At 40.4% G+C, this 26226-nt stretch overlaps 1 protein-coding gene across 6 annotated transcripts in view; it reads left to right on the forward strand.

Moving 5' to 3' along the window:
* Positions 1 to 26226, forward strand: part of NRG1 (neuregulin 1) — a 460758-nt gene that overhangs the window by 154118 nt on the left and 280414 nt on the right. For all 6 annotated transcript variants that reach the window (XM_064735370.1, XM_064735371.1, XM_064735372.1 and 3 more), the window contains exon 2: positions 16679 to 16753. In XM_064735370.1, the coding sequence (XP_064591440.1) occupies positions 16679 to 16753 (75 nt within the window). The remainder of the gene's footprint in view (positions 1 to 16678; positions 16754 to 26226) is intronic.

Consider the following 26226-nt stretch of genomic DNA (forward strand, 5'->3'; position numbering starts at 1 on the left):
ATTTTTGGAAATATGTAAATAACTTTTCATGAATGTGTCAATCCCATTTTTTCTGTGAGTTAGGAGTTACTTCTGAGGAGAAGTTCAAACACCTTGAACTGTGGTGTGCAGAAAGACATCACCTGTGGTGCAGGGAACAAGACACTTGGATATGAAATCTTTAGGTTGCAGCCATCTTCTGGATTTCAACTAATTGATTACTACTTATACCTTTATGCATGTAACATCTAGTGGGCCCGCCTTGGCTTTGCAGGCATACGAATGGTGTTTGAGCAGATTTAAGCTCTGAAAATCTTACACTCTCCTCAGTGCTAGGGTCAGTGCAATTGCTATTTACCTTTTAAAATTTTGTTTAAAAAGCAACCAGAAAGACCCCTTGCCAGCCAAAGCCCATGTAAAATAAGGATAATAGCATGGGCTTCATCTTTTGATTTGTAATTATGAGAGGATAAAAAGCCGTATGTGAATGATGATTGCCAAATGACAAAGGAATCCTGTTAGTATATTTCTAGTAAAATATTTCTTATTTTTACCAATTTTTTCCTATCATAGCCCTTCTCCAATATCTTCAAGAGGGGCTTTTCTCTTTATGTTTTCCAGGCATAGATCCACCAGTTTCCTCTTCTTTTAGAATGCAACACACATAGAAAATCTGTGTTCACTGGATGAGTGAAAAGATGCTTGCTATCAAAATCAGCCAGCTCTGGAATATATTTAAGTGGAAATTCTAAAAGTTGTAAGTGAAATTAGGAGATCACATGCTCCAGATTTCAGTGTTTCATCATTAAGCTTTAAGTTTCAGTTTAAATTCTTCACCTCAATGTCCTACTAACATCTTACAGGGAAACATATGAGGTGCTCACTAGTTACACTTTGTTTGTGAGGTACTTCTTCAGCACTGTATTTTGGTAAGGACAGTGCTGACAATCTTCTCTAAAACGTCTTGGGAGAGGCACTGATGAATGCACAGTATTTCATAAATAAAGTGACTGCTACTTGACCATGAAATGTAAATATTCACAGGTGCCTAATGAGAAAAGTGGTTCCTGAAGATTTTTCAACTTATCCTTCAGTCCCCAAAAAGAATCAGCCTTCACATTCACATTCACATTCACATTCACATTCACATTCACATTCACATTTACATTCACATTCACATTATCTACATTCTTCTTTTAGACTTTGTAGTCTTTGAGAATGTCCCACAAATTGTAGCATAGAAGATGTGAATGTATAGAAAGTTCATGTTTTGGGTTTGGTCAGGGTTTCCCTTCTGCTTTTTTTCTTCTGCCTGACTGCACTATTGTGGAGTTCCTTCCTTGATCCCCTCCCTCACACACACCCCAGGGGAAATTCTGTGACTCTGCTTTTTGCAGAGACATGGCATCTGCTGTCACAGGTAGGAAAGTGAAGCAAAACAGAGGCAGAGCAGCTGCTGACATAACTGAAGGCTCTGACATCAGTCCTTTTAAATGGAAGGAGAAAGAAGAGAGCTAGAAGATATTTTTAGAAAGTAGGATGCCGGGGAAAATTACCTCATGCCCTGAGGTCTCTGGTTTTTATCATTTTAAGCTCTAGAGTGAAAAAAAATTGAAATTACATCTTTCTAATTCTTTCCACTTCCTTATTTATCCCTTGCCATTTTTTCACCCTGTCTCAATAACTGGATATGCAAGACCTTTAATCAGAAGTTAGTTTGATAAACTTTTATTGCCTGCCTGTCTTCTGCAGATCAGTTGTGTGTAATTTCAGACCCTCAAAGACTAATTAAGAGAAATCAAAGCCAAGAAGAAGGATTAAGGGGATGCGTGTGTTTAAATGCACTTTAAGTCCGTCTCTCTCTGCTACCATCAAAGCCCAAGGTCACTATTTTGAATTTCAGTTTGCTCTGTTCTCGTACCCATGGTAGAGCAACTGGCTGGCATAATGCTTGGGTCTTGTGAGCATGTCCAAGTGGGTCTGACCTGCAGCTAGTTGCAGATTTTTTGAATTTACAGAGGCTTGGATCAACTAACAGAGTGCACAAGTATTGGCAGCATGGTTCTCCGATGTCTTCTTCCTGTAACTGCTCTGCTCTTATTTCTCCCATTGCAAAACCCAAGAAGCCTCCTCACAGGATACTTTTGGATACTTTTTCTGGAAGAATCTACCAGATCTCCTTTGGTACTTCCACAGATGAAGCATTCTTTGCTGCTGACCCAGCTGGTTTTTTCTCACAGGTTTACATCTTTGGTATTTGGCTGATATGGGTCTGTTAGGAAATGCCTGCCCATTCACAGAGCCTGTACCTGGCAGCCCACAGAGCAAGAGAGATGCAGTACATCTGTCACAGTGAAGTGAATTGAATTAATGACAGATGAGTTGAGCTAAAGTAAATGGCATAGAGTCCATAGGGGAGACTGCAGTGCCAAAAACTCTGCAAGTAAAATTAATTTATACACATATAGATATTAGCTGCCAGACAGCATAGTGTTTACCACCCAATACTTCTTCATTTTCTCATTTAATAGCCAGTGTTAGTCAGGAGGTAAAAGAGTTCAGGAAAGAGTACATTCTCAGCTGAGATTTTCTGCAAACTGCAAAGATTACACTAAATTGGGAAAAGGCTATGCAAATTTTAATATCCCTCTTTGGTAATCATGAATATTATAAGCATGGTTCTTTACTCTGGTTTCCTAAGAAAATGAAGATTGAAAGGTTATGTGTAGGTGGGTACTTCAGTCAGTAAGTTTTGGTACCATGCCTTTGTCTCCCAAGTAACATTTAAGACTGTTGATGAAGTTCAGGTAAAATTGGCAGCAGGATTCTGATCTCCAAATCTTTGAATTTCTCCAAGTCTTATTAAAATGGACAGCTGAGTGTGGAAGGACTAAGGTATTAATATCAGCCTTTATCAAAATTTGTGATTCAAGCAGGAGGAATTATGATGACTAACTCTAGAGAGTTCACATTTGGCACATGATATAATGTAGTGTTCAAATCCATACAGAAAGAACTCTGTGATTTCTGCACTTCAATGGAGTATCTTTTTCACTGCAGAAATTCTAAACATGGGACTTGCAGACATTTAATAGACTGCAAAAACCAAGAGGGTGGATTTTTCTTTTGTACTGGGTATTTGATAGCTGCTGCCTGCCTTATGCAGAATAGTGTAGTTCCCATAACACCAGTATTTAGTGAGAGCTATGCCCCAGCAAGAAGTGCTTTCTTATACAGTGTAAACTATCTGCCGAGTTGAGGTGAATTAGCATAGCTGCTTCTGTAGCCGGTAATGTACAATTTGATCCCATCATTTGTGAAGCAAGAAAATGAAACCCATCATTTATCATTACAGCTCAAAGCTATCTATTTGGTGCTTGAACAGCCTCTTGAGAAAAGCAAGTGATACATTTTTATTGCAGCTAAAATATTTATTGTTACCCAGGGATATCTTTCTAAAGGAATATGAGCTGTATGAGTGCTTTTCAGATGAATGGAGGCAGTTTCTCCTGATGCGCAGCTGGCTGTATACCATCCCACATTGACTGCAGCAGCTACAATGCAAAACAGCCTTGCAGCAAAACCACTGAACGAGTACTGCTGGTCAGAGAGCCAAGCCCTTGAGGTGCCACTCCCATCTCAGCTGGAAAGATGTGGGTTTTGGCCCTACAGTGTGCCATGGCCCTTTCATCTGTGGGATCTGAACGTCTTTGTGTATTAACTGGTACCTGCAGTTGTTTTTATGACTTTGTTCTTGTTAGCATACAAAGTATCCTTCAGTTTTGAGTGGAATTGAGGTCTAAACTAAGGTCACTGTTCATGGAACTCAAAGAACTACTTTATTTTAAGCATGAAATACCTAAGTGGTCAGATATAGTGTCTGGTATTGTTTGCAAAGACATGTGTGAAACAAGTTTGTAGGGAAAAATAAAAAAGGGAACTGAACACATTGGTGAAGAGAATCAAAAAAATAGATGACAGCTTCTATAGAGTATTGCTGTACCTGGCAGGATGTTTTCTGGAAGCTTCCTAATTTTCTTTCTAAAGATAAAGTTTCTATAGAAACCTGGAATTTTAAGATACAAATTCAATACAACTTTATCTTTTTAAACACTTAATGCAAAGCAAAAGTGGGTTACTGCACTGTTACAGAAGCAGTGAAAGAAAACAGTCTTTCCAGTGTAGGACAGCTCCAGGCTGGACTCACTGATGATCAAGGCCGAGCCAGAGATGGTGATAATGTCTCAGTGGTAACATATTTTAGAAGGGAAAAAAGTTATTGTGCAAATGTAATTATGCTCAGGGAAGTGCAAGTATGTGAGAGGAACATCTCTGCAGATACCATGGCTAGTGCAGGAAGAAAGAGGGACAGAAGGTGCCTCAGGTGTCAGAGCTGGGATTCTCCTGCAGCCCCTGCTGCAGCCCATGGTGAAGCAGCTGTGCCCTTGCAGCCCATGAAGGTGCATGAGGAGGCAGAGACCCGCCTGCAGCCCATGGAGGAGCCCCAGGCTGGAGCAGGTGGATGCCTGAGAGGAGGCCGTGACCTAGTGGGGGCCTGGGCTGGAGCAGGGTGCTGGCAGGGACTTGCAGACCAATGGAGAGAAGGGCCCATGATGGAGCAGGTTTCTAGTAGGACTTGTGACACTTTTGAGGACCCACAGTGGGCCTAGCTGTCCTTGAAGAACTGTGCCTTGTGAAAAGAGACCCACGGCAGTTAATGAAGAACTGTCGCCTTTGAGAAGGACTCATGCTGGAGAAGTTCCTGGAGAACAGGGATTAATGAGAGGAGTCCCCATTTCCTGTGTGAGGGACCCATGCTGGAGCAGTGTCCGGTTTTCGGCTGTTTGAAGGGCCTGGAAAGGCCCGGAGTGGCCTTGGGGCAGCCCGCGTATCAAAGGACGAGAAGAGGCTTCAGTTCTTCTTTCGGTCTTTATGTTTATTAAATGTTTATCTAAAAGATTTTCTCTCGGCCCGACAGAGGTCTGCTCAGCAGCCAGCCATGAGCACACTGTGTAGCCCTCCGGACAGTCACCTATCTTTATACCCATTGTTACGTGTACAATATTTATCATTTCTCCCCAATCCTTTTTATTCTTATAGTCCGGTGCACTTTCAGCAATGACCAATCCCAAAGTGCCACCATCACCACAAAAGATGGAGGAGAAGAAGAAGAAGAAGGACAGGACACGCCCCAATTCCTCCATCTTACTTCTCTAAACCCCCCTGTACATAAATCCTAAACCCTGTGTCTCACCCTCTAATTAACTAATCCTTTCACCATTCACCCCGGTGAAATCCTCCTATCCTCATACAGGTGTCGTCTCCCATGTAGGATCAAAGTCCAGCCACCAGACACTTCTGCCAACATTCCAGGACTCCCGAGCCCCCCAAGGGTGGTCTCGGTGACTCGGCACCTCAGTCCTGAGGTGCTGAGATCCCACAGAGCAGGGGAATGATTCCTCTCCCTGTGCAGTGGGAGAAACAGGGCATGATGAACTGAATGACCATAATCCCCATTCCCTGTCTCCCTGCACTGCTGGAGAAGAAGGTAGAGTTGAGGAGGAGAAAAAAGTGGAGGGAAGGTGGTTTTAGAATTTGTTTTATTTGTCATTATCTTGCTCTGATTTTAGTTAGTTATAAATTCAGTTAATATCCCCAAGGTGAGTCTGTTTTGCCCATGATGGGAATCAAAAAGTGATCTTGTCCTTGTCCTTATCCCAATTCATGAACTTTTTGTTATGTTTTCTCTCCCCCATCCAGTTACAGAGGGAGGTGATAGAGCAGATTTTGTGGGTTACCTGGCACCCAGACAGGGTCAACGCATGACTATAAATCATCCAGTGTAACCCTAGGAGCACACTTAAAGTCAGGGAATAAACTACCTGTACTTGCCCATGCAAGGAAGAAGCAGAACAGTTTTCTTCTTTTGTCAATCTTTGTGTCTGTTTTAAGTGTCAAAGTACAGAGAGATTTGCTCATAACACCAGAAAAATGCCCACAAGTGGGAGCATATCTTCAGTCTCAAATGTTCATTAAAACGTTAAATGTTAATGAATGTTTGTCTGTGCAGATATTGGAAATTAATGTAGCTATCTGCATCACATATCCCATTCCTAAAGCCTTTTAATCTTTTTATATATAGGGCAAAGTTATTAAAACTGAAGCCAGGAATACAAATAGCACTGTCCAAAGTTTTCCATTTGGACTTAATTATCTGAATGCACTACCAAGAAATCAGGGTAGTAATTTTATTTTGAAGGCTACATAAGGCTTGGAGATGGCTCTAGATTCTGATTCTTTTTATTGGGGCAAGAAGAAAAGTTAAAAGATGATCTAGAGGTTACCAATACTAACATCATTTGGAGAAGTTACTGAAATTGTGAGCCAAAGGCTATTGAGACCATGTGTTTATATCCATGACACTGGTTATCTGCTGCTTGCAATGAAGCCAGATTCTAACCAAGAAAAGGGCAAAGATGTCATGCCTTACTGTGGTCAGATGTTGTCAGTCCTAGGGTGTGTATTAGCTTACTGCTGGAACCAAGATATGTGTAGGCAGAGGCCTTTGTTTGCTTCCTTCACCCACAGAAGAGTTATGGGGAAAGGAAGTAAGCAGAGACAAAGGAGCCTGCTCAGTCTGGATCTGCCTTTCTCCTGAGAGGTTTCACTGCTTAGACAGTGAAGAGAAGCCTGTGTGAGATGAAGACAAGAAAGTAAGCAGAGGAGCTACAGCAGTGCCTTGCTTTCCATGCATGCGAGGATTTGAGCTCCAGGATCAGGGGGAATTATTTCAGAGCAGTCCATGACTGCATCACTGGAGCTCTGAGATACTTAATCCAATCAGCTAAATATTTCAAACTTTATTTGAAATTACTTCTTTCTTCCTAGCAAACAGTCACCAGATAAAAGAAGCAGGCTTGCAATTTAGTTTACACACCCACCTGCCTTTTGAAACCAAGTGTCTCAAGTGCATCCATCCTACAGCTGGAAAGGAAAAAAAAAAACCTTCTGATTATCCCATTCGATCTCTGCAGTGTTGCAACTTTCTCACTTCATTCAGCAAATCCAGAACTACAGGAATTATTTCTCTGTTTTTATTCAGGCCACAACTGATGGTGCACATGGAATAAGGTTGCTGAGAAGATACCCAGGTTTTGCTCTGACTCCAAGTGAAAATGAATTTGCTGCATACCCCATTCCCACTAATCATGACAAAATGCCTTTACTGCTTGGTATCACCTTTCTAGAGCTGCATGATTGGCCTCTGTTCTGCCTCTGCTGCTGCTTGGTGAGGCCAAACCCTCAACCTGTGCCTGTCAGAGGATGTTCACTCAGCTCTCTGCTCACTTTTGAACCTACACTTTCAATCAGCTAAACACATTCTGCTGTTGCCTGGTAGAGGAGTTTGGCTCTGGTGAAGGGAAGCTTTAGGGAGTGCTTGGAGTGCTCACAGGAAAAAGGCCTTTTCCATCCATGCGTTGGCAAATTTGGGAAATGAAGCAAATTTTCAGTATAAGGGACAGAGAAGAAGAAATCATGGGCTATGCTGTTCTCATCCCAAACATCAATTGCCTTAAAGCTTTTGCTCTTTGAGATAACTGGTATACTGACACCTTCTTTCTTATCTCTCAGATAGTTCTGGAAGTTAATTAATTAATATTTGTGGACGATGAACGCTTCGTCTGATAGGAGTTATTATGTATCACAGCAAAATGTGAATGATCTTGGCATGCTCAAACTAGCTCAGCTTTGGTATTGGTGAAAAGAGAATGAATGACACTTACTACATCATAGGGAGTATCTCAGGTTATTTGAAATGCCATAATCCTTCTCTTATGGATTTCTGAGCTATTTTTATAATACTAATTCTGATTAAAAACTCTAAGTCTGACTGTCAGTTCTAATCCATGCTTCATTCTTGCATATCCAGCAATGTTAAACACTCTGACTAGTCTAAAGGCCTTTAAAAATAGTCCCATGTGTAGAAGCTTCTGAGGAACATCTACAAGTCACACACATTTCCCTGCTTCCACAGTAGGAAGAGTTTATGGAGCTACACAAGCCATCAGGATGGGTGCTATATTTAGTGTATTGACTTTGATTATGTCCCAGTTTGATAACAGCGGATTTAGTTTTTAGCTGCCTGTTGTTCTGATGTGAGTAATTGGAGCTCAGCAGTGATGACACACTGACAAAAACTAGGTCTTTCAGATTTCCTTTTTTTCGCATTTTAGTAGCTGCTCAGCTCCTCTTTATAAGCTAAGAAGTTGTATAAAAATGGGCTGGAAATGCATCCACTGAAATGAGTAGTGCTGCCTGCTGCCTGTGCAGGTACAGCTACTTTGAACTCTGACCAGATTTTAGTCAGGCAGAGAAAAGTTTCCCAAAACTCAGCAGCATGTAGTCCATGATAGCAATGGAGAAAAATGCACATCACTGGAGTTACCTTGTGTTCCTGACACTTTTGCCTCACTTTATGTTGTATACCTTAGGTTGTCCAGACTGCAGATAGAATTGTGTTGAATCCTACATCTTGATCCTGCATCTTCCTAAGCTGCACGGCTGTTCTAAGATGGTTTTCAACCATAATGCATGAAGAGTTTAGGGCTAGTTTGCAATCAAAATGAGAAAAAATCTTGCAAAAAGCCCTTTTTATAAAAATATGTAACTTGATGTTGGTTTCCAATACCCTGTCCATAAAAACAGGACCTTTTTCTCAGTTTTTTGAAACCTAATTTGACAATGTAGGAAGCAACTGAGCTAGAATATGTTCCTCTGTTTTATCTGGTCTTTAAATAATCTAGAGGCTGAAATTAGTTCAATTTTTTATTATTTGTACTGAATGATAATAACTTTATTCATTATATGAGCAAGTAAACACAGCAGGTAAATTGAGACACATGAAAGTGGGAAAGGATTAGGAAAAAGTATGGGCAGAATGTAGCTGATCTTGCAGATTTTGGTAGCCATATCTAGTGTTAAAATGGACAGATAGAAAAATAGTAATGTAAAAATATTATACTAGAAATCATCCTGTTAAAGTGTCCATTTCCAATTAGTTTTATAACGTCAAATTCTTAATTTCTGCCTGATACATTACTATAACAAATGCAGCCACATAAATGTCATTCTTAGAGGAAAGCTGGGATTCATTTGCAATATGGATGTGTGTAAGAACATCCAGAGAACATATTAGATTTTAGTTTTGTGGCTAAAGCTTAAAAAGTGATTTGAAAGCAAAGTTTTTCATTAAATATTTGAGAAATTTCATTGTAAGAAAGGGGTTTGCATGCTAAACAGAGAAGAACACTGCAGTGGTTACAGGGGGAGAATGACCGACAGTGTTGTCTTGTTTGGACCAGGTAGGTGTAACCAAACCACTACTCTTCTTCACAAAGACTGTTCTCTCTTTTCAGATTGGGACACTTTTTAAGATATTGTCTTGAACTTCAGCCCACTGTATTCAACATTGCTGGAGGAAGGTTGCTTTGTAGTGAAGATGTAGATGATTGGTCAAGGAGAAGGGATATGAACAGAGGTAACTGTAATTGCTTCCATGCAGTGGAAGATGGGTATGGAGAGAAGTGGCAGGGGAATGACGAGGGCAAGGCTGATGGGGGATTTTTGAGGACAGACAGTAGCTGTTTTGAATGCACAGATGGTGGTCGGAATGTAGGAAGCTATAGAAAAGCAAGACTTGAAGGATGTCTGAGCCACATTTTCAAGTGGGCTATGAGTTCAGGTTTCTCTGTTTTCAAGCATGCTTTTAGAAAGATTTTAAAAGAGTGTGGGTGAGTCTTCAGAGTGCGTGGACTCAGCACTCTGTGCAAACTAGCTCTAAATAACCCAGGCTGTCTCCCACAACAAAAGTCAGTGCAGTCACTGGTTACTTTGAAAAACTGTACTCAACCATCCTAGAATTATAATAATGTTTTGGTAAGAGCATTCAAGTTAATTATTTTTCTTAAATACGGTAGTGACTGTGTAAGCGTTCTTAGCTGCTGTTTGATTAATATTCCCTAGGCTGACCCTTTTGTTGCTAAACAAAACCACAGAGTGACTGTTTGTGCATGACTTTTTTACATTACTCTAGAAATCAGTCTCATTTTTCTGTCACACAGCCATGAACCAAACAAGGCTATATCAATAAACTGGGGTTAGTCTTAACTTCCTGCAAGCTTCTCCCTGTTTCTTGACTCCTATCTCTCCAGACAGCTGAGAGATGATGTCTTCTTCTCTCACAGCCCCTGGTGATTGCACATTACTGTTTGTGTCCATTCCCCAAGTAAGAACAAAGATAAGATGTGATTATCAGCAGTATATGTTGAAGCCTCAGTCTCTGCAGATGGATATTCATGCCAAAACAGGTGTCTGTCAATTAACTTCCATTTCATATACTTCTTTTTCTTCTTTGAAATTATGAAGTGTAGTTGCCCTGATCCTAAACATCATCACATCCAGAAGCCTTATGGAATCACACAGAAACTGTCATAACAGATGAAACCAGTGTTCACTAAGCCAAGTGTCCTGTACAACAAAATAAAGGACTTAATGTTGCTTCATAATCATTACATGAATTTTTGTAAAGTAGTGGCTGTGGGACTCCTGAGCCAGAGATATGTGCTTAGAGGCCTGTCACCATTTTATTATTTGACTAAAAAATTATCTCTGCTCATTTGCCTTTGCTGCTTATCTTTTCTTAGACATCATATAATTCCTCAGCTGCTTTATTTTCTTTAATCTGAAGAGGTGGCATTTTCTGGAGTTCACACCTCTTTGTAAAGGAGGATCAGAGACATGTCACAGGCACTAGTTTCTGCCTGTTGTGAGTTCATACCCCAGAGGAAGAAAACTCTTTGCAGGGAATGCAAAGTTTTGGTGCACCTTGAAGTCTTTCACACATACAGCCTTACTATACATGAACTCCAAAGAAAAAGCATGTAAGGAGTAGGCTGGCTAGTGTCACCAAATAACTCCATCTGAGCTCTGGCTGACAAATACCAGGAACTCTCTATCTCAGTGGTTCCTTAAGTGAAATAAGAACCTGATCCCATTCCACTTTTTTGACAATCCTTTTTGTTTCTAATTTTCAAGATGAACACAGCAATGTTCTGTCCACCTTCAAAGAACAGAAACACACAAAATCCACTCTGTTTTGGAGGCTTCTCATAAGGAAAGCTGGAACAGCAGAGTTTCTGTGGCTTGGAGCATTGGGTTCTGACTGCAGCTCCCTGCAGCATGTGATAGATGACATTATATTGGGAGTCTGCTACAGGCCACCCAACCGGGAAGACTTCCTGGATAAGTCACACTATGGACAAATTGAAGCAGCTTTCTGTTCACAGGCCCTGGTCCCCTTGGGGGCTTCAGCCATGTCCATATCTTTTTGAGGGACAACACAGAAGAGCATAAGCAGTCCAGGAAGTTCCTGGAATGCTTTGATAATACCCTTCTTCTCCAAGAGATACAAAGAAAGGTGCTATGCTGGATTTTGTTCTCACCAACAAGGAGTAGGGGAGGGGATGTAAAGCCCAAGGGCAGCCTGGGCTGCAGTGACCATAAAATGTGGAGTTTCAGATCTTCAGGGTAGTGAGGAAGGCACATAGCAAGTTCACTACTCTGGATTTCAGAGGAGCACACTTTGGTCCCCTCAGGGATTTGCTCAGTTGAGTACCATGAGATAACTCCCTGAAGGGATGAGAGGCCATAGAAAGCTGGTTAATATTCGAGGATCACCTTCTCCAAGCTCAGGAATGATGCACCCCAGTAAGGAGGAAGTAAGGCACAAGCAGCAGGAGACCTATGCAGATGAATGAGGAGTTTCTGGACAAACTCAGACACAAAAAGGAAGCACACAGAGGGTGGAAGCAAGGACAGTATCTTGGGAGGAGTGCAGAGATATTGTCTGAGCAGCCAGGGATCAGGTTAGGAAAGCTAAAGACATGATTAAATTAAAGCTGTTCAAGGATGTTGAGGGAAATAAGACAAGCTTTCATACATACATCAATTATTAAAGGAAAAAAACATGGACCTCTCCAGAAGGAAACAAAAGGTGTGGTTAACTGGATCATGGAAAAGGGTGAGATGCTAAGAACCTAAAGGTGCATAAGTCTATTGGTTCTAATGAGATGCATTCATGAATCTAAAGGGAACTGTGGGAGAATGTGGCTAAGCCACTGTCATATTTGAGAAGTTGTGGCAATTTCGTGTAGTTCCTGATGAATGAAAAGGGGGAAATATTACACCCATCTTTAAAAAGAGAATAAAGGAAGACCTGTGGAACTACAGGCTGGTCATTCTTGGCTTTGTGTCTTGCAAGATTATGGAGGAGGTCCCCCTAGAAACTATGCTAAAACATATTGAAAATAAGAATGTGACTGATGACAGAAAAAGTGTCTTCACTAAGGACAAATGATGCCTGAGAAATTTGGTGGCCTTCCATGATGGGATTACAGAAGCAGTGGATCAGAAAAGAGTGACTGATGCCATCTACCTTGATCTAGTCAAAGCATTTGGCACTGTCCCACAAAGTATCCTTGTCTCTGCACTGAAGAGGCATGGATATGATAGATGGGCCACTTGGTGGGTAAGGAATTTGTAAGAAATCAGCAGATGGTTGTTTCCAACAGGGCTTTGCTTCTGTTCTGGAGGGAACTCCTTGTCCTGGCTGTTCTCTCTTGGCCATGGTGTGAATTTGGGATGCTGAAGATGAAACACTGAATTCTGGCTTATTGTCAAAGAGCACTGAGGAAGCTTGCTTCTGCTGGATGTACATTTCCAGGATACCCAGTAAAATCTGCTAATTTTTTCAGGGGCCAGATTTACACTCATCTAGTGCTGTGTAAACTACACTTTCATCTTTTAAAAACTGAAGTAGTAACTCCTGTTTCATTTTTTGAGCAGAAGGCTATTTACTGAAAGAGATTTTAGGGACTGCAATTTCTCTATATATCCTTATCTTGACTTTTATATCTGTGCCAATACAGCATCTTTTTTGCTGCTTTGATTTCCCTGTGATTCTATCTTGCATTTTGCACTGTTCACTCCAGCTATCTCTGGTTGAATTATATGGAGCACTTCATGTGAAACCAGGCAGAAAGTGTAACAGATAACCAAATTTGCTTTTTTTTAGCTGGTAGAAAGTATCTCTCTTGAAAGCACCATAGCACCTGTCAGTGGTTATTCTCTCAAATGTTTGGCAGGTAAATGCTGACATTTAGTATTGCTAAATACCTCTGTCACAACTCACAAAACTGTGCAGGTTGGAAGGACCTGTGGAGGTTGATCTGCCTCCCCATCCTCAATACTAGTCCAGCTAGCGCTCTACACAGTGACCAGCTGTTTTTTTAGGTAGCTCCAAAAATAGAGTATCCATGACATCCCTAAGACTTTGTTACAGTGGAAGTCTTCCTCTTTGGGGAAAAAGAAAATCCTAAGTTCTCACGTTAGTGTCCTGTGTTGCATCTTGTATCTGATGGCTCTCACCCTTTCTCTGTGCATCTCTGAGAAGAGTCTGTCTCCATCTTTTCCCTCCCATGTGGTTGATGAAGAGTAGTAGGTCCCTGATAACCTTTTCCTCTTAAACCTGCCTTAAAAATCATTACCTAGCATAAAGAAATATAAGTTTAATGGCTTTAAGAGTTTGGATTCTGAGCAGGAAGGGATTAAGATTTCAGGCTTTAATGCACAATTTAAAAAGCTGTTGTTCTTTTTGTCTGAGCTTTTCATTGTTTCTCTAGATCAGTGGTTCTCTACTTTTCATTTATATAAAGAAGCTAAGCTGTAAATAAGCTGTACTAAGAAATTATAAATGCAGTTTTAATTGAAAGTGGTTTTCTAGGCATATGAACATATTTCAGTATGTCAATATTTTGTTTCAGGACTTCTGAAATAATTCACAGTTTCCATAAAGAAAGGAAAAAGCAAAGTCAAAAGAGGAGTGTTGACAAAGGACTAGTAATAAGTATTTTTCAGTAGCACTGAAATGATATGATATGATATGATATGATATGATATATGATATGATATGTTCTTATACCTTTAAAAAACCCCCACTTTTGGTTTCTTGTTTCTTGCTTTGAAGATGCAAACCTTCAAGAGACTTACATAAAGATGTGGTGGCAAAATATGTTATCCCAGTATTTGGGCGGTGAGGCTTCTATAAGCTTTTTATTTGAGACATTTCAGTTTTAACATGCAAAAAATGTTTCAAGAAATAAAGACCTTATTAGAGAAGCAGTGAGTTATTGAAAAATGTTGAACAGTTAAAATACCTTTGTAAGGAAGCAAAGGCAAGAAAAGCAGAGGGTAAACAATCTGTGAAGGATGAGTGTTAAGTAATATGCAATTAGAGGAATCAAAGCTATTGTGCTAAGAAAAGTTATGAACAGCCCAAACAGATGCTGGAGATCAAAAGGGCTTGGAACAGAGGTGGGCAAGTTCTGGGGAAAGCTTTATAAACAATAAGACCTTAGAAGCGGTTTCTTAGAAAAATGGGGAACAAATGAAGCCTGGGTAGGTAGCATGATATTTTTTAATACATTTGAGAGGGCTGTTTTGGAAAAGCAAGGAAAATAGCACTGAATAAAGAGTACTTCTGAATAAAATGTGATCTTCAAAAAAACAATAGGTGAGTGTTTCATCACCTCACTTCCCTCTCATTGAGAGAATGTGGGCTCTTGTCACATGTAAAACAGCAAGCAAACAAGAGCTCATAACCAAATTCCTTTTTTTTTTTTTGGTTATTGTTTACGCAAATCTGAAGAGTCTGGATGCATTTGTAATGTTGGTGATTTTAAGTTAAAAGTTTTTGCAGACTGACATATAAATAAAAAGCGGCATACTAATAGGTATAGAAAAGCTCCAAAGTGACTGAGATCTTCAGTCAAAGTAACTCAAAAATAGTGAATTAAAACTTTATAACACATCAGAATTTGGTGAAGTTGCTCTACATCTTGCTTCAGCTGATTCTGCTGCAAGGTAGGCATTATAAAAGTGAAATTCCTCCTCGGTCTTTTGACTTTTAAGACACAAATTACTTCAGTACTATTTCTCTGCATTTGTGTAAATGGGTGAAAGTCTGTCAGCAATCACTTAGCATTAATTGCTCTTCAATTAGTATAATGAATGTTTGCAATGCTTATGTATGCCTTCTAAAGCTTTCTCAAATGAAGCTTAATGCTACATGTCCTTTCTGAAAAATCCCATAACTAATGTGAATGCTGTTACATAGAATCAAAGAATGTTCTGGGTTGGAAGGGAACAAAAAATCATTAAGATCCAACTCCCCTGCCATAAACAGGGACACCTTCCACTAAACCAGCTTGGTCAGGATCCCATCAAGCCTGGCCTTAAATACTTCCGGGGATGGGGGATGCACAACTTCTCTATGCAATCTTCCGGTGTCTCGCCTTATTAAAGTACAGAAATACTTTCTAATATCTAATCTAAACTTACTCTCACGTTTGTCATCCATCTTCATTACTAAGTAGTAATGAAGTATATGACCCAGTCAGATTCTGTAAGAATTAATCAGGCAGGGGGATTAGAACACAGTAAGGAAAGTGCTTATTTATAGCATGGCATTCAGATTCCCTTACTGTTGCCATAGTAGTCAGGCTGAAGAACAGATGCCAAGCTCCTTTCTTCCTCACTGGTAAAATCTTCTACTGTTTACATGGCAATTGCCATTGGTGCTCGTGGTTTCACTATACTGCAGCAGCAGCACAGAAACTTTATTTGTTAAACACACCATGACCCTTTCCAATTCCTTGAGTTGTTCACAATAAAGCACATAGATACCCAATGGTCGTACATCAACACCTCAGAGAAGGCAGAAAGAACAAAAAGTGGAGAAGTAGATTGAAAATGTAGTGAGCAATACTTCAAATGTCAAAATATGTGTACTCAAATGCTTTCAAACTGAGAGGTTCTCAGTCCACCTTGGGTGCCTCACTTACAGAGCTGCACATCTGGAATGAAAAACATCAGAGCTGTCTGATGCCTGTACCTTTGCACCTTCTATGACAGGGAGTATTCCCTCCATAGCAAATTCACAACTGCAATCTGCAAAGGAGACATATGTCAGCTTAATAACACAGCCCTAGCTGATCTAAATGTGAGAAAAGTCTTGAACTGCACTTTTCTGAGGGTAAAGTTATTTATAACAAGAAATCCTGCAAAGATACATTTTTTTTTTCCTGCTGCATCCAATGTCTATTAATGAACAGGACAGCATGTCTGGCATGCTCATGTTTGACATCCAGGTCTTATCACATCCATCTGTCCTTACAGAGATGCTGAAAGATAAACTCAGTCTTGACAGTCTGATCTGCGAGGGTCTGATCTGCAAAGATCTGATCTGACAGTGAAGTCACACACACTAGGTGCAATAACATCATCCATTCTGCAGCTTGCATGTCTTCCACCCTCTTTAATGACCCCTGTTAAAGGAATCTCCAGTGGGCTGACATGCAGACAAAGCAAATTAAGGCAACCATTTTCCCCAGATTTTGGCTGGGACATGTGTGCATGAAAAAGTGTGTGTGTTGGAGGGGGGAGGAATTTACCGTAAGAGATTGTGTTAAAAAAACATGAGACGGTGTCTGCATATCTGTTCTGTGAGTTTATCTAAACATTCCCTTTTTCTCCCATCTTTTTCCCTCCCCTTCCTTCTTTCTCTTCTGCCACTTGCTGTCAGGAAGGGCCACGTCTGGAGGGCCAATTCAGTACAGCCTGGCACCAACACAGACGGACGTCAACACCAGTTCCAACTGTGAGTCAATTTGCAACTGGGGGACTCTTTGAAGCAGCACTGGTTTATGTGCTTGTAGAAGCAGCAAGGACTCTGCAGAGCACTTCCAGAACAGGGAGAGTGTAGGTTTGTTAGCCCTAGCTCCCTCTAGTTAGAGTAGCATGCAAGTTGTTGATGTCTTTCTAAAAAGCAGTAGATAAATATAGCTTCTACTGAAATACGCATAAAGGAATCTGATATGTGAGGGCCAGTGCCAGGGAATTCTACTAGCAGAACAAATTTTTTGAGCTGGATGCTGTTCAGAGGAAACTGTCCACCAAGAAAGCTTAGGAAACCTTGTCTGACTAGAGAAGAGGCTGGAAGTCATGCCACAGACAAGGATCTTCATTGAATTGTTATTTTCACAGCTAGAGACAAGAGCTACTGGTCTCAGATTTGTGTAGAAGCACTGATCTGTGTTCAGACAGGTGAAGAGACCTTGCTTTCAGTTTTGAAGTCCATGAGGTAATTTGGCTGCTGTCAATTTGATTCGCTGCAAGGGGGAAGACAAGACATTGCGCAGTTCTCTGTCATTATGCATGTACAAAAAGTTATCCAGCACCTGTGATCCCAGTCCCCAGTGCCCATGCTCCTGATATGTGTGTTGAGTGAAGATACTCCTAATGGAATAGAAGGAGGGGAAAAAATATCCGTTATACAGAGCAAGTGAAAAATGATCTTTGCTTTTCACTGTTCCTGGAAGGTACTAATCTCCCATATTTTCCTCTTGGTGACTTTCCTGGTCCCAATAAGCTTTGGCCCAGCATCACAGAGAAGGTAGCTGAGGAAGGAGACAGTGATTTAAAGGAGAAGTGGCCAACTCTATCAGCTGCAAAATTTGAGAGGATGTGATGGCAAATGCAGAGGACAGTAGAAGGCAAAAAAAAGGAAGTGTCTAATACCCCTGCACTTCAAAGAGAGCAGGATAAGTTACATCCTCTGTCAGGGACTGAGAAAATACTGGCTCAAAACTATTAGAACTATAAAATTTGTATCAACTCATTCATGGAAAGGTAGTATAAAGCAGTAACAACCTACTGAACAGTAAAGGGATTAGCACTGTTTTTTCTAGATGCACTGTCCTCAGCAGAGTTCTAACATTTTCCATGATTCTACTAAAAATTCTGTCTTTGATATATATGTATGTAGATACAGATTTTTATGAATGTACTTGAATAGATTAGTAAAAATCTTGCTCACAATCTGTAAAAGCGACTAATAATGTTATCATAAATAATGCTGTATTCTGTATTTTTAGCTTATTCTGTTTTTATGCTGCACAATGATCAATGGAAAATTCACAACACATGCCAATATGTCACTGACCTCTGACTCTTAAGCAAAGAATTTCTTCAAACCGTACTTTTTCATCTCAAATGCTTGAGTCATACTGTGTTTGTCCTGCCTTATAGTTTTCTCATGATTTGTTTATGTCCTGCAGTCCGATGGCCCCTTCTGTAAGCTATTGTTTGGAAATGCTGATATCCTGGGCAGTGCATCAAACCAGATGGTTTGTCAGCTGTATCAAGCCTGTGAGCACTTCTGTGTGTCAGTAAGCACATGGACATGGGCCTTGAGATCAACAGGAGACTCACTGTTAAATTGCAGCTCACAGTTAAGGAATCTGTGCTAGAATTTGTACCAGGTGGAAGTGATTTTAAAAAATTTTTAAATTTCCCAAAGATGGGAAGCTGTCTATGGACAGAATTCAGGCTGATGCTTCACTTGTCATAGAATACTTATAGCCGTTAATGAGTGGACATGAACTAAAACTCTGGAATTACATTTCTACCAGGTTTTATGTGGGGAAAAAAAAAAAAAAGAAAAAGAAAAAAAGGGGAAAAAAAAGAGACAAGAGCCTCCGACAAGTATAGCACCATAGTTTGGAGAGAATTAGTTTCAAAGCAGATCTTGGGTACTTAGAGTCTGAAAACTATCCTACTCTTCCTTTTAGCTTACCTGGTAGTCCATCCTGTACTTGTCTAGAGCAGCACTCTGTTTTTGGCTTTCTTTTTTTCTTATTCAGTTTGTTAGAGCACTTAATCAAACTTCAAGATGGACCGTGATTATATCTCAGGCTCTTCTTTGCACAATGATTGATTTTGTTAATGTTTGTTGTGGTTTCTCTCTACTAAAAACAGTTTGAGACTGCACTGTATGGGAGTAAAATTCAGACAAGGAAAGCAACAGCCTAGTAATACCAAGCAGGAGATATTGACCAAGGCTGTTAAAAATACTGGGCCAATGAATGCCTTTTTTTCACCTCTATTCATTGGTTTGTAGCCTCTCTGAGTCTCCTAGTCTCCACTGAATTTGCACAGCTTAGTGTTGAAATTATTTTAGTCAAGCAATTCATGAAGATGCACAAAAGCACCTAAAAATGTTTTTTAGAACTTTATTGTTATTATTAGTAAGGAAGTCTCCTTTAAATGACAAGCTCTGTACAAACGAGAAAAGATGGTCTATCTAGGCAGACAGACTAAAGGGCAAGAAAAAGGAAGGGTTTCAAGCCATGTAAGCCCATAACAATCTCCCTCTAAAAGATTAGAACAAGGGGCTGAGCATTCTTGGAGATTCTCGAAACCTCAGTATAAAAGGCTCAGAGCATGCTGATTGAACCTTGAGTCCATTCTTTGAGTAGGGGTTGGACTACATGTTTTACAGAATGGCCTACCAAACAGTGTCATTTTTTAATTCTACTGTCTGTGGTAGATGCAGTAACAAAGTCCTGCGTATTTAAATTCCATATAGCCTGATACTTGGTCTAGCATCTAAGCTGCAAAAAAGTCCTTCCTCTTTGGAATTAGGCTGTCTCCTCCAAAACCACCACTTCTGGTAACATGCAGTTGACAGAAGAATGTGCTGTGATTTTTTTTTCGCATTAAATTTAAGTGAAATCTGCTATATAAACAGAGCAGCTAAGAACTTAGGAAAAAAGGGCTAGAAATTGAGCTGACAATCTCAAACAGGTACAGAAATCTTCCTCCCCATAAAAATGACCCTGACTGAATTTTTTAAAGGGCAGAAAGACAAAACTGTTCTTTCACAGATGTCCTGGGGATCAGAGCTAGAGGCATCTCACTCTGACAGCACTGTTGTGTAGCTAAATTGTACGGGTCAGGTCCTGAAGCTGTCAATCCAGTTAGGTCTACACCAGTGTTTAGAAAAGAAGTAGATATTCTCCTAAGGCTAAATGCCAGCAACTTTGATGTGACTTTGTGATAAAGTCCTGGACTCATTCAGTGGGAAGAAAGTACTGTTGCATTAATGTAATGACTTGTGATACCACATCTAATACTCTTTTACTGTGTGTTTTCAAACCCTGGGCTCCCATTTGGTTTTGATGGACAGCAGATTTTTTAGCTCTAAGAGGTTTTTGGGATATTTTTCTGTAGTGACAGTAATCTAAACAGAGAGGTCATTATAAATTCCTGCTGTGCACAATAAGCTCTTAAATATTACCTGAGGCAGGGTCTCTGGGAAAAGGTAATAGCAGATATGCTCTTATACCAACTGACATAGATGTGAAAAACAGAATTTTTCTGGGACACTAGCCACTATCCACATCTTCCTTCTGAAACAGAAGGAAGAAATTTCAAGCTGCCATGTTGCATTATGGGTTTCTTGGCTCTTGTATTTTTCATCTTAAAATCTGTATTCAGAAACCACTGAGGCTGCTTGGGTGTCTGCTCTTTATTTTAGTGGGCTTGGGAATAAGTATTACATCAGCAAGATTAATGATTGTAATTCCATTTATAATATTTTCTGCTTTTTTTTTTGGTTTTTTTTTGTTACCTATATAGCCTTAGAAGCTTTTTCTTTAGCCCTTCATTAAAAACCAAACAGTTGCCTTTCTGAGACATGCCAAGGTGTTTCTGCAGTCTGCTAATGACTGCTTACTCTGCTGGCAGATTTCACAGGGAAAATTTGGAAAATTAATCTATATTGCCAACAGCACTGCTGCCATCTGATTTTGCTATTACAAGAGTTAAACTCTTATCCTTTCTGTTCTCTGACTTATACACCGTGATGCTTTGATTCTGTCCACCTCCTAATCATGTCTGTCACAATACAAATTAGATGGAAGGTCTTCAGAGGAGCATCTTGCCCATGATTTTAGCTTTAGCAAGAAATAATTGCCCATGCTTTCTATGGAAACATTTAATTTTATCACAGCTGTCAATTTCAAATTATTGCTTTTGTTCCAGTTAATGGGAGCTGCAACAGAAATGTCAGTCTGGCACATATCATGGTGGAAAGATCTGCAAGCAGCAGAAAAACAGCAGCTCCTGTGAGAGAGAGTCAATGGTGCATGTGAAGCAGCTTTTAAGGATGGCTGGACACCAAGAGTTTGCAGTTACAGGTTCCTAAAGCTCGTGGGGGTTATGTACAACACACCTTTGGTGTGAATTTGTGAGATGACAGGGATGTAACCTCGCTGATCTCTTTCTGAGGTGATGACGCACAGCACCGCTGGATTCCACCCCTCAGGTTCCTTAGCTATAACACTAAAGCAACATGGGAAGAAGCCTGCCTGCTTTTTCAAGTGAGGAGCAGAGGTGATGGCAGAAATCAGATAAAAGCTCATGCCAGCACTTGGTAGGAGACTGGTAAGTCAGGACAGTCTCAGAAGTGTCAGTACCACCCCAGCAAGACATGACTATTGCTTGAGATGGGGGGACAGGGAAGAAGTAGTCATAAGGTTCAGAAAGAGCAGAACCTGATGTTTAAACACTTCAAGGTATTAAAACTGTGAAATGTTCAGGGTTTGGGTTTTTTTGATGGTTGCCTCTGCATGACAGATATAAAAGATAAAAACATCCAATAATTTCTTTTTGAATATGTGCAATATAATGTATTTCACAGATATTCTGGAAACTGTTTCATGGGGATATTCAAACAATGGGATCTAAATTAGTTTTTGAAATGCATTTATTTCACAGAATTAATGTGTGGACACTTTCACTCAGAACTAAGCTAAACTAAAATAAAGGGTTAAGTTCAAGAGCAGAATATGTAAGACAATGAAGACAGAAGAAGAATTTTCCTTCATCCAAATTTTATGAAAATCTCATTGAGATAAATTGCTATAAAACATGTCTTCAGCCAGTAAAACTGAGATTTGTCCTGTGACTTGATTGAGGTGTTCAGTAGGGTAGAGATTTGTCCATAGCAGGTATTAGACATGCAGTGTGTGAGTGCTCAGGATTGGATGGAATACAGGAGAAGGGCATAAACTACAGAGGTTTACTTTCAGATCAAGTTAAAACTTAGACTTTTCCTGCTTTATGCAGATATTGTATTAATTGCGTGAATGCTCTTGCATCTCTTTGTTCTTTGATAGGACAAACAGGAGATGATAGAAATATAAAACAGTGTGATCTAAACATGGAGGAATAGATATTTCTACATCAAAATATAAGAATGCAGAGACAGAGACAGAAATGAAAGATGCCAGTTTCACAACATGTGAAACTGGGGAATTCACTGCAAAGGAAAGAGCATGAAGCCAAGGATTTCATTAAAGTCAAAGAAGCATTAGTAATTTACATTAATTACAAGAATAACTAGAGAAGTAGTAATTAGGAGGAAAAGTCTCTGAAGGATATAAGATATTGTACTTTGATTATTATTCTAGTATCTATCAAGATGAGATAACCTAGCAGACAGGCAACATGCAGCAGACAGAAAATTAACTGAGAAATGTCTGAGATTAGTGTTTATGAGACATAGGATTTAGATGACAGCAGGTCATATCCAAGCTATCACTTGATCTAGCTTCCTTTTTTGAACTTCTCTACCCTCATTTTTATGAGTTAAGCATTTCAGGTGTCCAGCTGCTGATGAGTAAAGGATGCTGATCATACTGATTCTTGGTGAGTCCAGAAAACTGAATTTTTAATGCCAGTTGCAGGAGTATCATGTTGAGCTAACTGTGTTTGGAGCCTGAATATTGTCATAAATAACAGCTCAGAGAAAACAAGTGAATAGGTTTGACTCCCAGCCCAGCAAGAAGTCAGTGATCAAGATGTAGAGTTTGAACTGTTCAGAACTGCCATAATAGCAGTGTCCAAGTTTACTAGCAAGTTGAAAAGCAACTTGCAATACCTGTGCATCTTGTGAAGAAGCAAGTTGTGGAAACTGACAGGTGGGTTTTCTTTAAGGATCTTTAGTAAGGCAAATAAAACATATATATTTAGGTCTGCTGGGACACATTGTGCAACAGACTTTCTCCTTAGTGAAGAAATCAATGAACACAAGGGATCACAAAATGAGAAAACACTTCTCTCCTTCCTTCCATGATCTACAGGTGAAGAAATGTGAAGGGGTTTATATGAGAAGGAGGAAGGAATCACAGTACAGGTCATTTCACATGTCAGATCTTTCACATGCCAGCTCAGACAGTCCATAATAATGGACATAGAAGCACAGAATCATAGAATCACAGAATCATAGAATGGCCTGATTGGAAGGGAACTTGAAGATCATCTAGGTTCAGCACTTACACTGCTGAGTGGCCCAGTGCTCTGTCCAACCTGGCCTTGAATACTTCCAGAGATGGAGCATGTATGTGGAGCATGCAAGATGGTGTTTAAGCTGCTGCCCCTAACATCTGGTATTACCCAATTATACTTGTCCAATGTCTTCAAATTCAGTCTTAGCTCAACATCTCTGCATGTTTGTCCTATAAATACACAATCATTTAAAGCCATCCAAAATCTAGGAGGCCAGTACTTGCCCCAACATCCAGCCATGCTTCTCTGATGCCTCTCTTTTGTCATTCCTCCCATTCTTTCAACTACAAGAACTGGCTGAAAAACTAGTGAAAACTACAGAGATAGTTTTCAGGTATATCAATGGATCAACTGTGAAAGAAATAGCCTGTTAGCATCTTTGCTCAGGAAAAGACAGATATTTCAGCTCAATCCTTACTAGACATTAAAGTCAAAACAAGGATTGTATTAGGAAGGCTCAAGTGGGGAAAGGCTTGTACACATGGAGAATTCAGCTGTGAAATGCAACACCACAAAACTCCATTGTTTATTGTTTAGTCCACAGTACTGGTAGGATAGCAAGAACAAGTCAGTTCATTGCAGACATTACTGGGAGGCTGGTGAGGCACTGAAACAGGTTGTCCAGATAAACTGGGGATAACTCATCCCTGAAGGTGCTCAAGGCCATGTTCGAGGGGCTCTGAGAAACCTGGTCTAGTGTTCTGACCTATGGTAGGGGGATTGCACTGAGATGATCTTTGAAGTTCCCTTCCAACCTAAACCATTCTGTGATCTTAAGGGTCCCTGCCAACCCAAACCATTCTGATTCTGTTGTTATTGGAACATGTCAACACATAGAAAAGACTCAAGCTTCATGCTTGGTGACATCTCATAGGACTGCTTTCCCAATAGGATGACTCTCATTGTCTTCCTATGAGTGTCTGTTGCCAAAAAGTACAACTTGAGGCTATTTCTTGTACTGTCCCTTGTTACCTGGGAGAAGAGACTCTACCTCACTACAATCTCCTTTCAAGTAGCTGTAGAGAGAAATAAGATCTCCCCTGAGGCTCCTTTTCTCCTGGCTAACCATTCCTTACATGACTTGTTCTCCAGCCCCTACACCAGCTCCATTGTCCTTTTTGGAAACACTCTGGATATGTGAGGCAGACAAGCCAGGCCACAGCTACAGTAACAAGCTCCCCTGCAATCTAGAATACAGCTTTACAGAAGGTTGAGTCCTCAATGTAAATGAGTTCAGTATGTTTTGTCACCCTGATACCAGCATGAGTGACATGGAACTGTGTCTTGTTTAGAGTAAATACAGGAGTCAAGTTTGCCAGGTTTCTATCGTGTCTTAAGACTGTTAGCATGAGCTAAGGAATAAAACTCCAAAATTTCTTGTCCTCTTTCCAGTTAAGGCACAATTAATGCTCTGCTTACAGAGAAATAAATCACTTGTCTTCTGCTAATGCCTTTTGTATAGGGTTTCATTTCCCTCTCTGATACTGAAGGTTACCAGCAGGCATCAGCTGGCATCTGTTCTTCAATTCGGACCGCATAAGTGTGTCCTCAGTTTCCATTCTTTGGAAACCTGAACATACCATGATTAAAATAGACTGCAAACAGATGCTTGATGATAAAGAAGTTCCTCTTGCTTGTACTGTTTGCAATTTGTGCTGTGAGGATTTAGTCACAGCCTAATGGCTAATCATTGCAAGGGTTCAATGAATCTCCTGGCCTTAAAGTTTTGGCATAGCCATAATAGCCTGTGGGCTTAATTGGTGGAATTTTTGCATTCAGACCTCACTGATCAACTCAGAACTGCCAGCCACCAAATCACAGAATCACAGAATTGGTCAGGTTCAAAGGAATGACAGTGGATCAGTTGATCCAGCCTCCCTGCTCAAGCAGGGTCATTCTAGAGCCCATGGTACAGGATGGAATCCAGATGGTTCTTGAACATCTCCAGTGGGGCAGAGTCCAAAATATCTCCTGGCAACCTGCTCAGCTACCTGCACAGTAAAGTTCTTACTCATCTTCAGGTGGACCTTCCTGTGCATCATTTTCCCATGGTCTGCTGGCCTACTGCTTTGTGCTTTGGTAGATATTGTAGAGGTGTAGATATTGATGAGGTCCCCTCTCAGTCATCCCTCTTGAGGCTGAACAGGTCTAGGTCCCTCTGCCTTTCCTCTTTGGAGAGATGCTCCAATCCTGCAATTATCCAGGAGCTACATGTGTTTTTTGTACTGAGCAGCCCAGAGCTGGACACAGCATTTGAGATGTGCCTCACCAGGACTGAGCAGAGGGACAGGATCACCTCCCACAATCGCTGATATGCTCTTCCTAATGCACCCCAGGGTGCCACTGGCCTACTCATCCACATGGACACACTGCTGGCACATAGACAGCTCATTGTCCACCAGGACCCCAAGGTCCTTTTCAGCAGAGCTGCTTTCCAGCATCTCAGCCCACAACCTGCTACATTTTGGAGTTATTCTTCCCCATGTGCACTTTTAATGGAACTGACATCAAAATACATGCTTTGTCACACCCTTCTGCTGCAAAATTGACCAACAGGGACATCTCTATTCTACAAGGCATGAAAAGAACTGTAGAGTTGGCTGTACCTACCCTGCACTGCTTATGCATTGGGAAATTTATCTTTTGGCTTCTGGATGTGGAAAATCTTTCCTAGTGCAGAATTTAGAAAGGATTCCTCAGTTTTCTTTCTTTTGCACCAATTGAACTTCAGTAAGCAAAGGTCAGTTAAGGTCTGTATAGCAAAACAAAAAGATCTTTACAAAGAGGTGGCTTGAAATTTCTTCTGACAGCCAGCAAAAGCAGGTCACTGCATATGAAAGGAAAAGGCAAAGATGATCCAGATTGAATCTGGAAGCCTGTCCAAAGCAGACTTTGTTGATATTATCAGCTGTGCACATGATGCCTTCAAGATGAGTTAGA

This window comes from Zonotrichia leucophrys, chromosome Z (assembly GCF_028769735.1).
Source record: "Zonotrichia leucophrys gambelii isolate GWCS_2022_RI chromosome Z, RI_Zleu_2.0, whole genome shotgun sequence".
NCBI lineage: Eukaryota > Metazoa > Chordata > Aves > Passeriformes > Passerellidae > Zonotrichia > Zonotrichia leucophrys.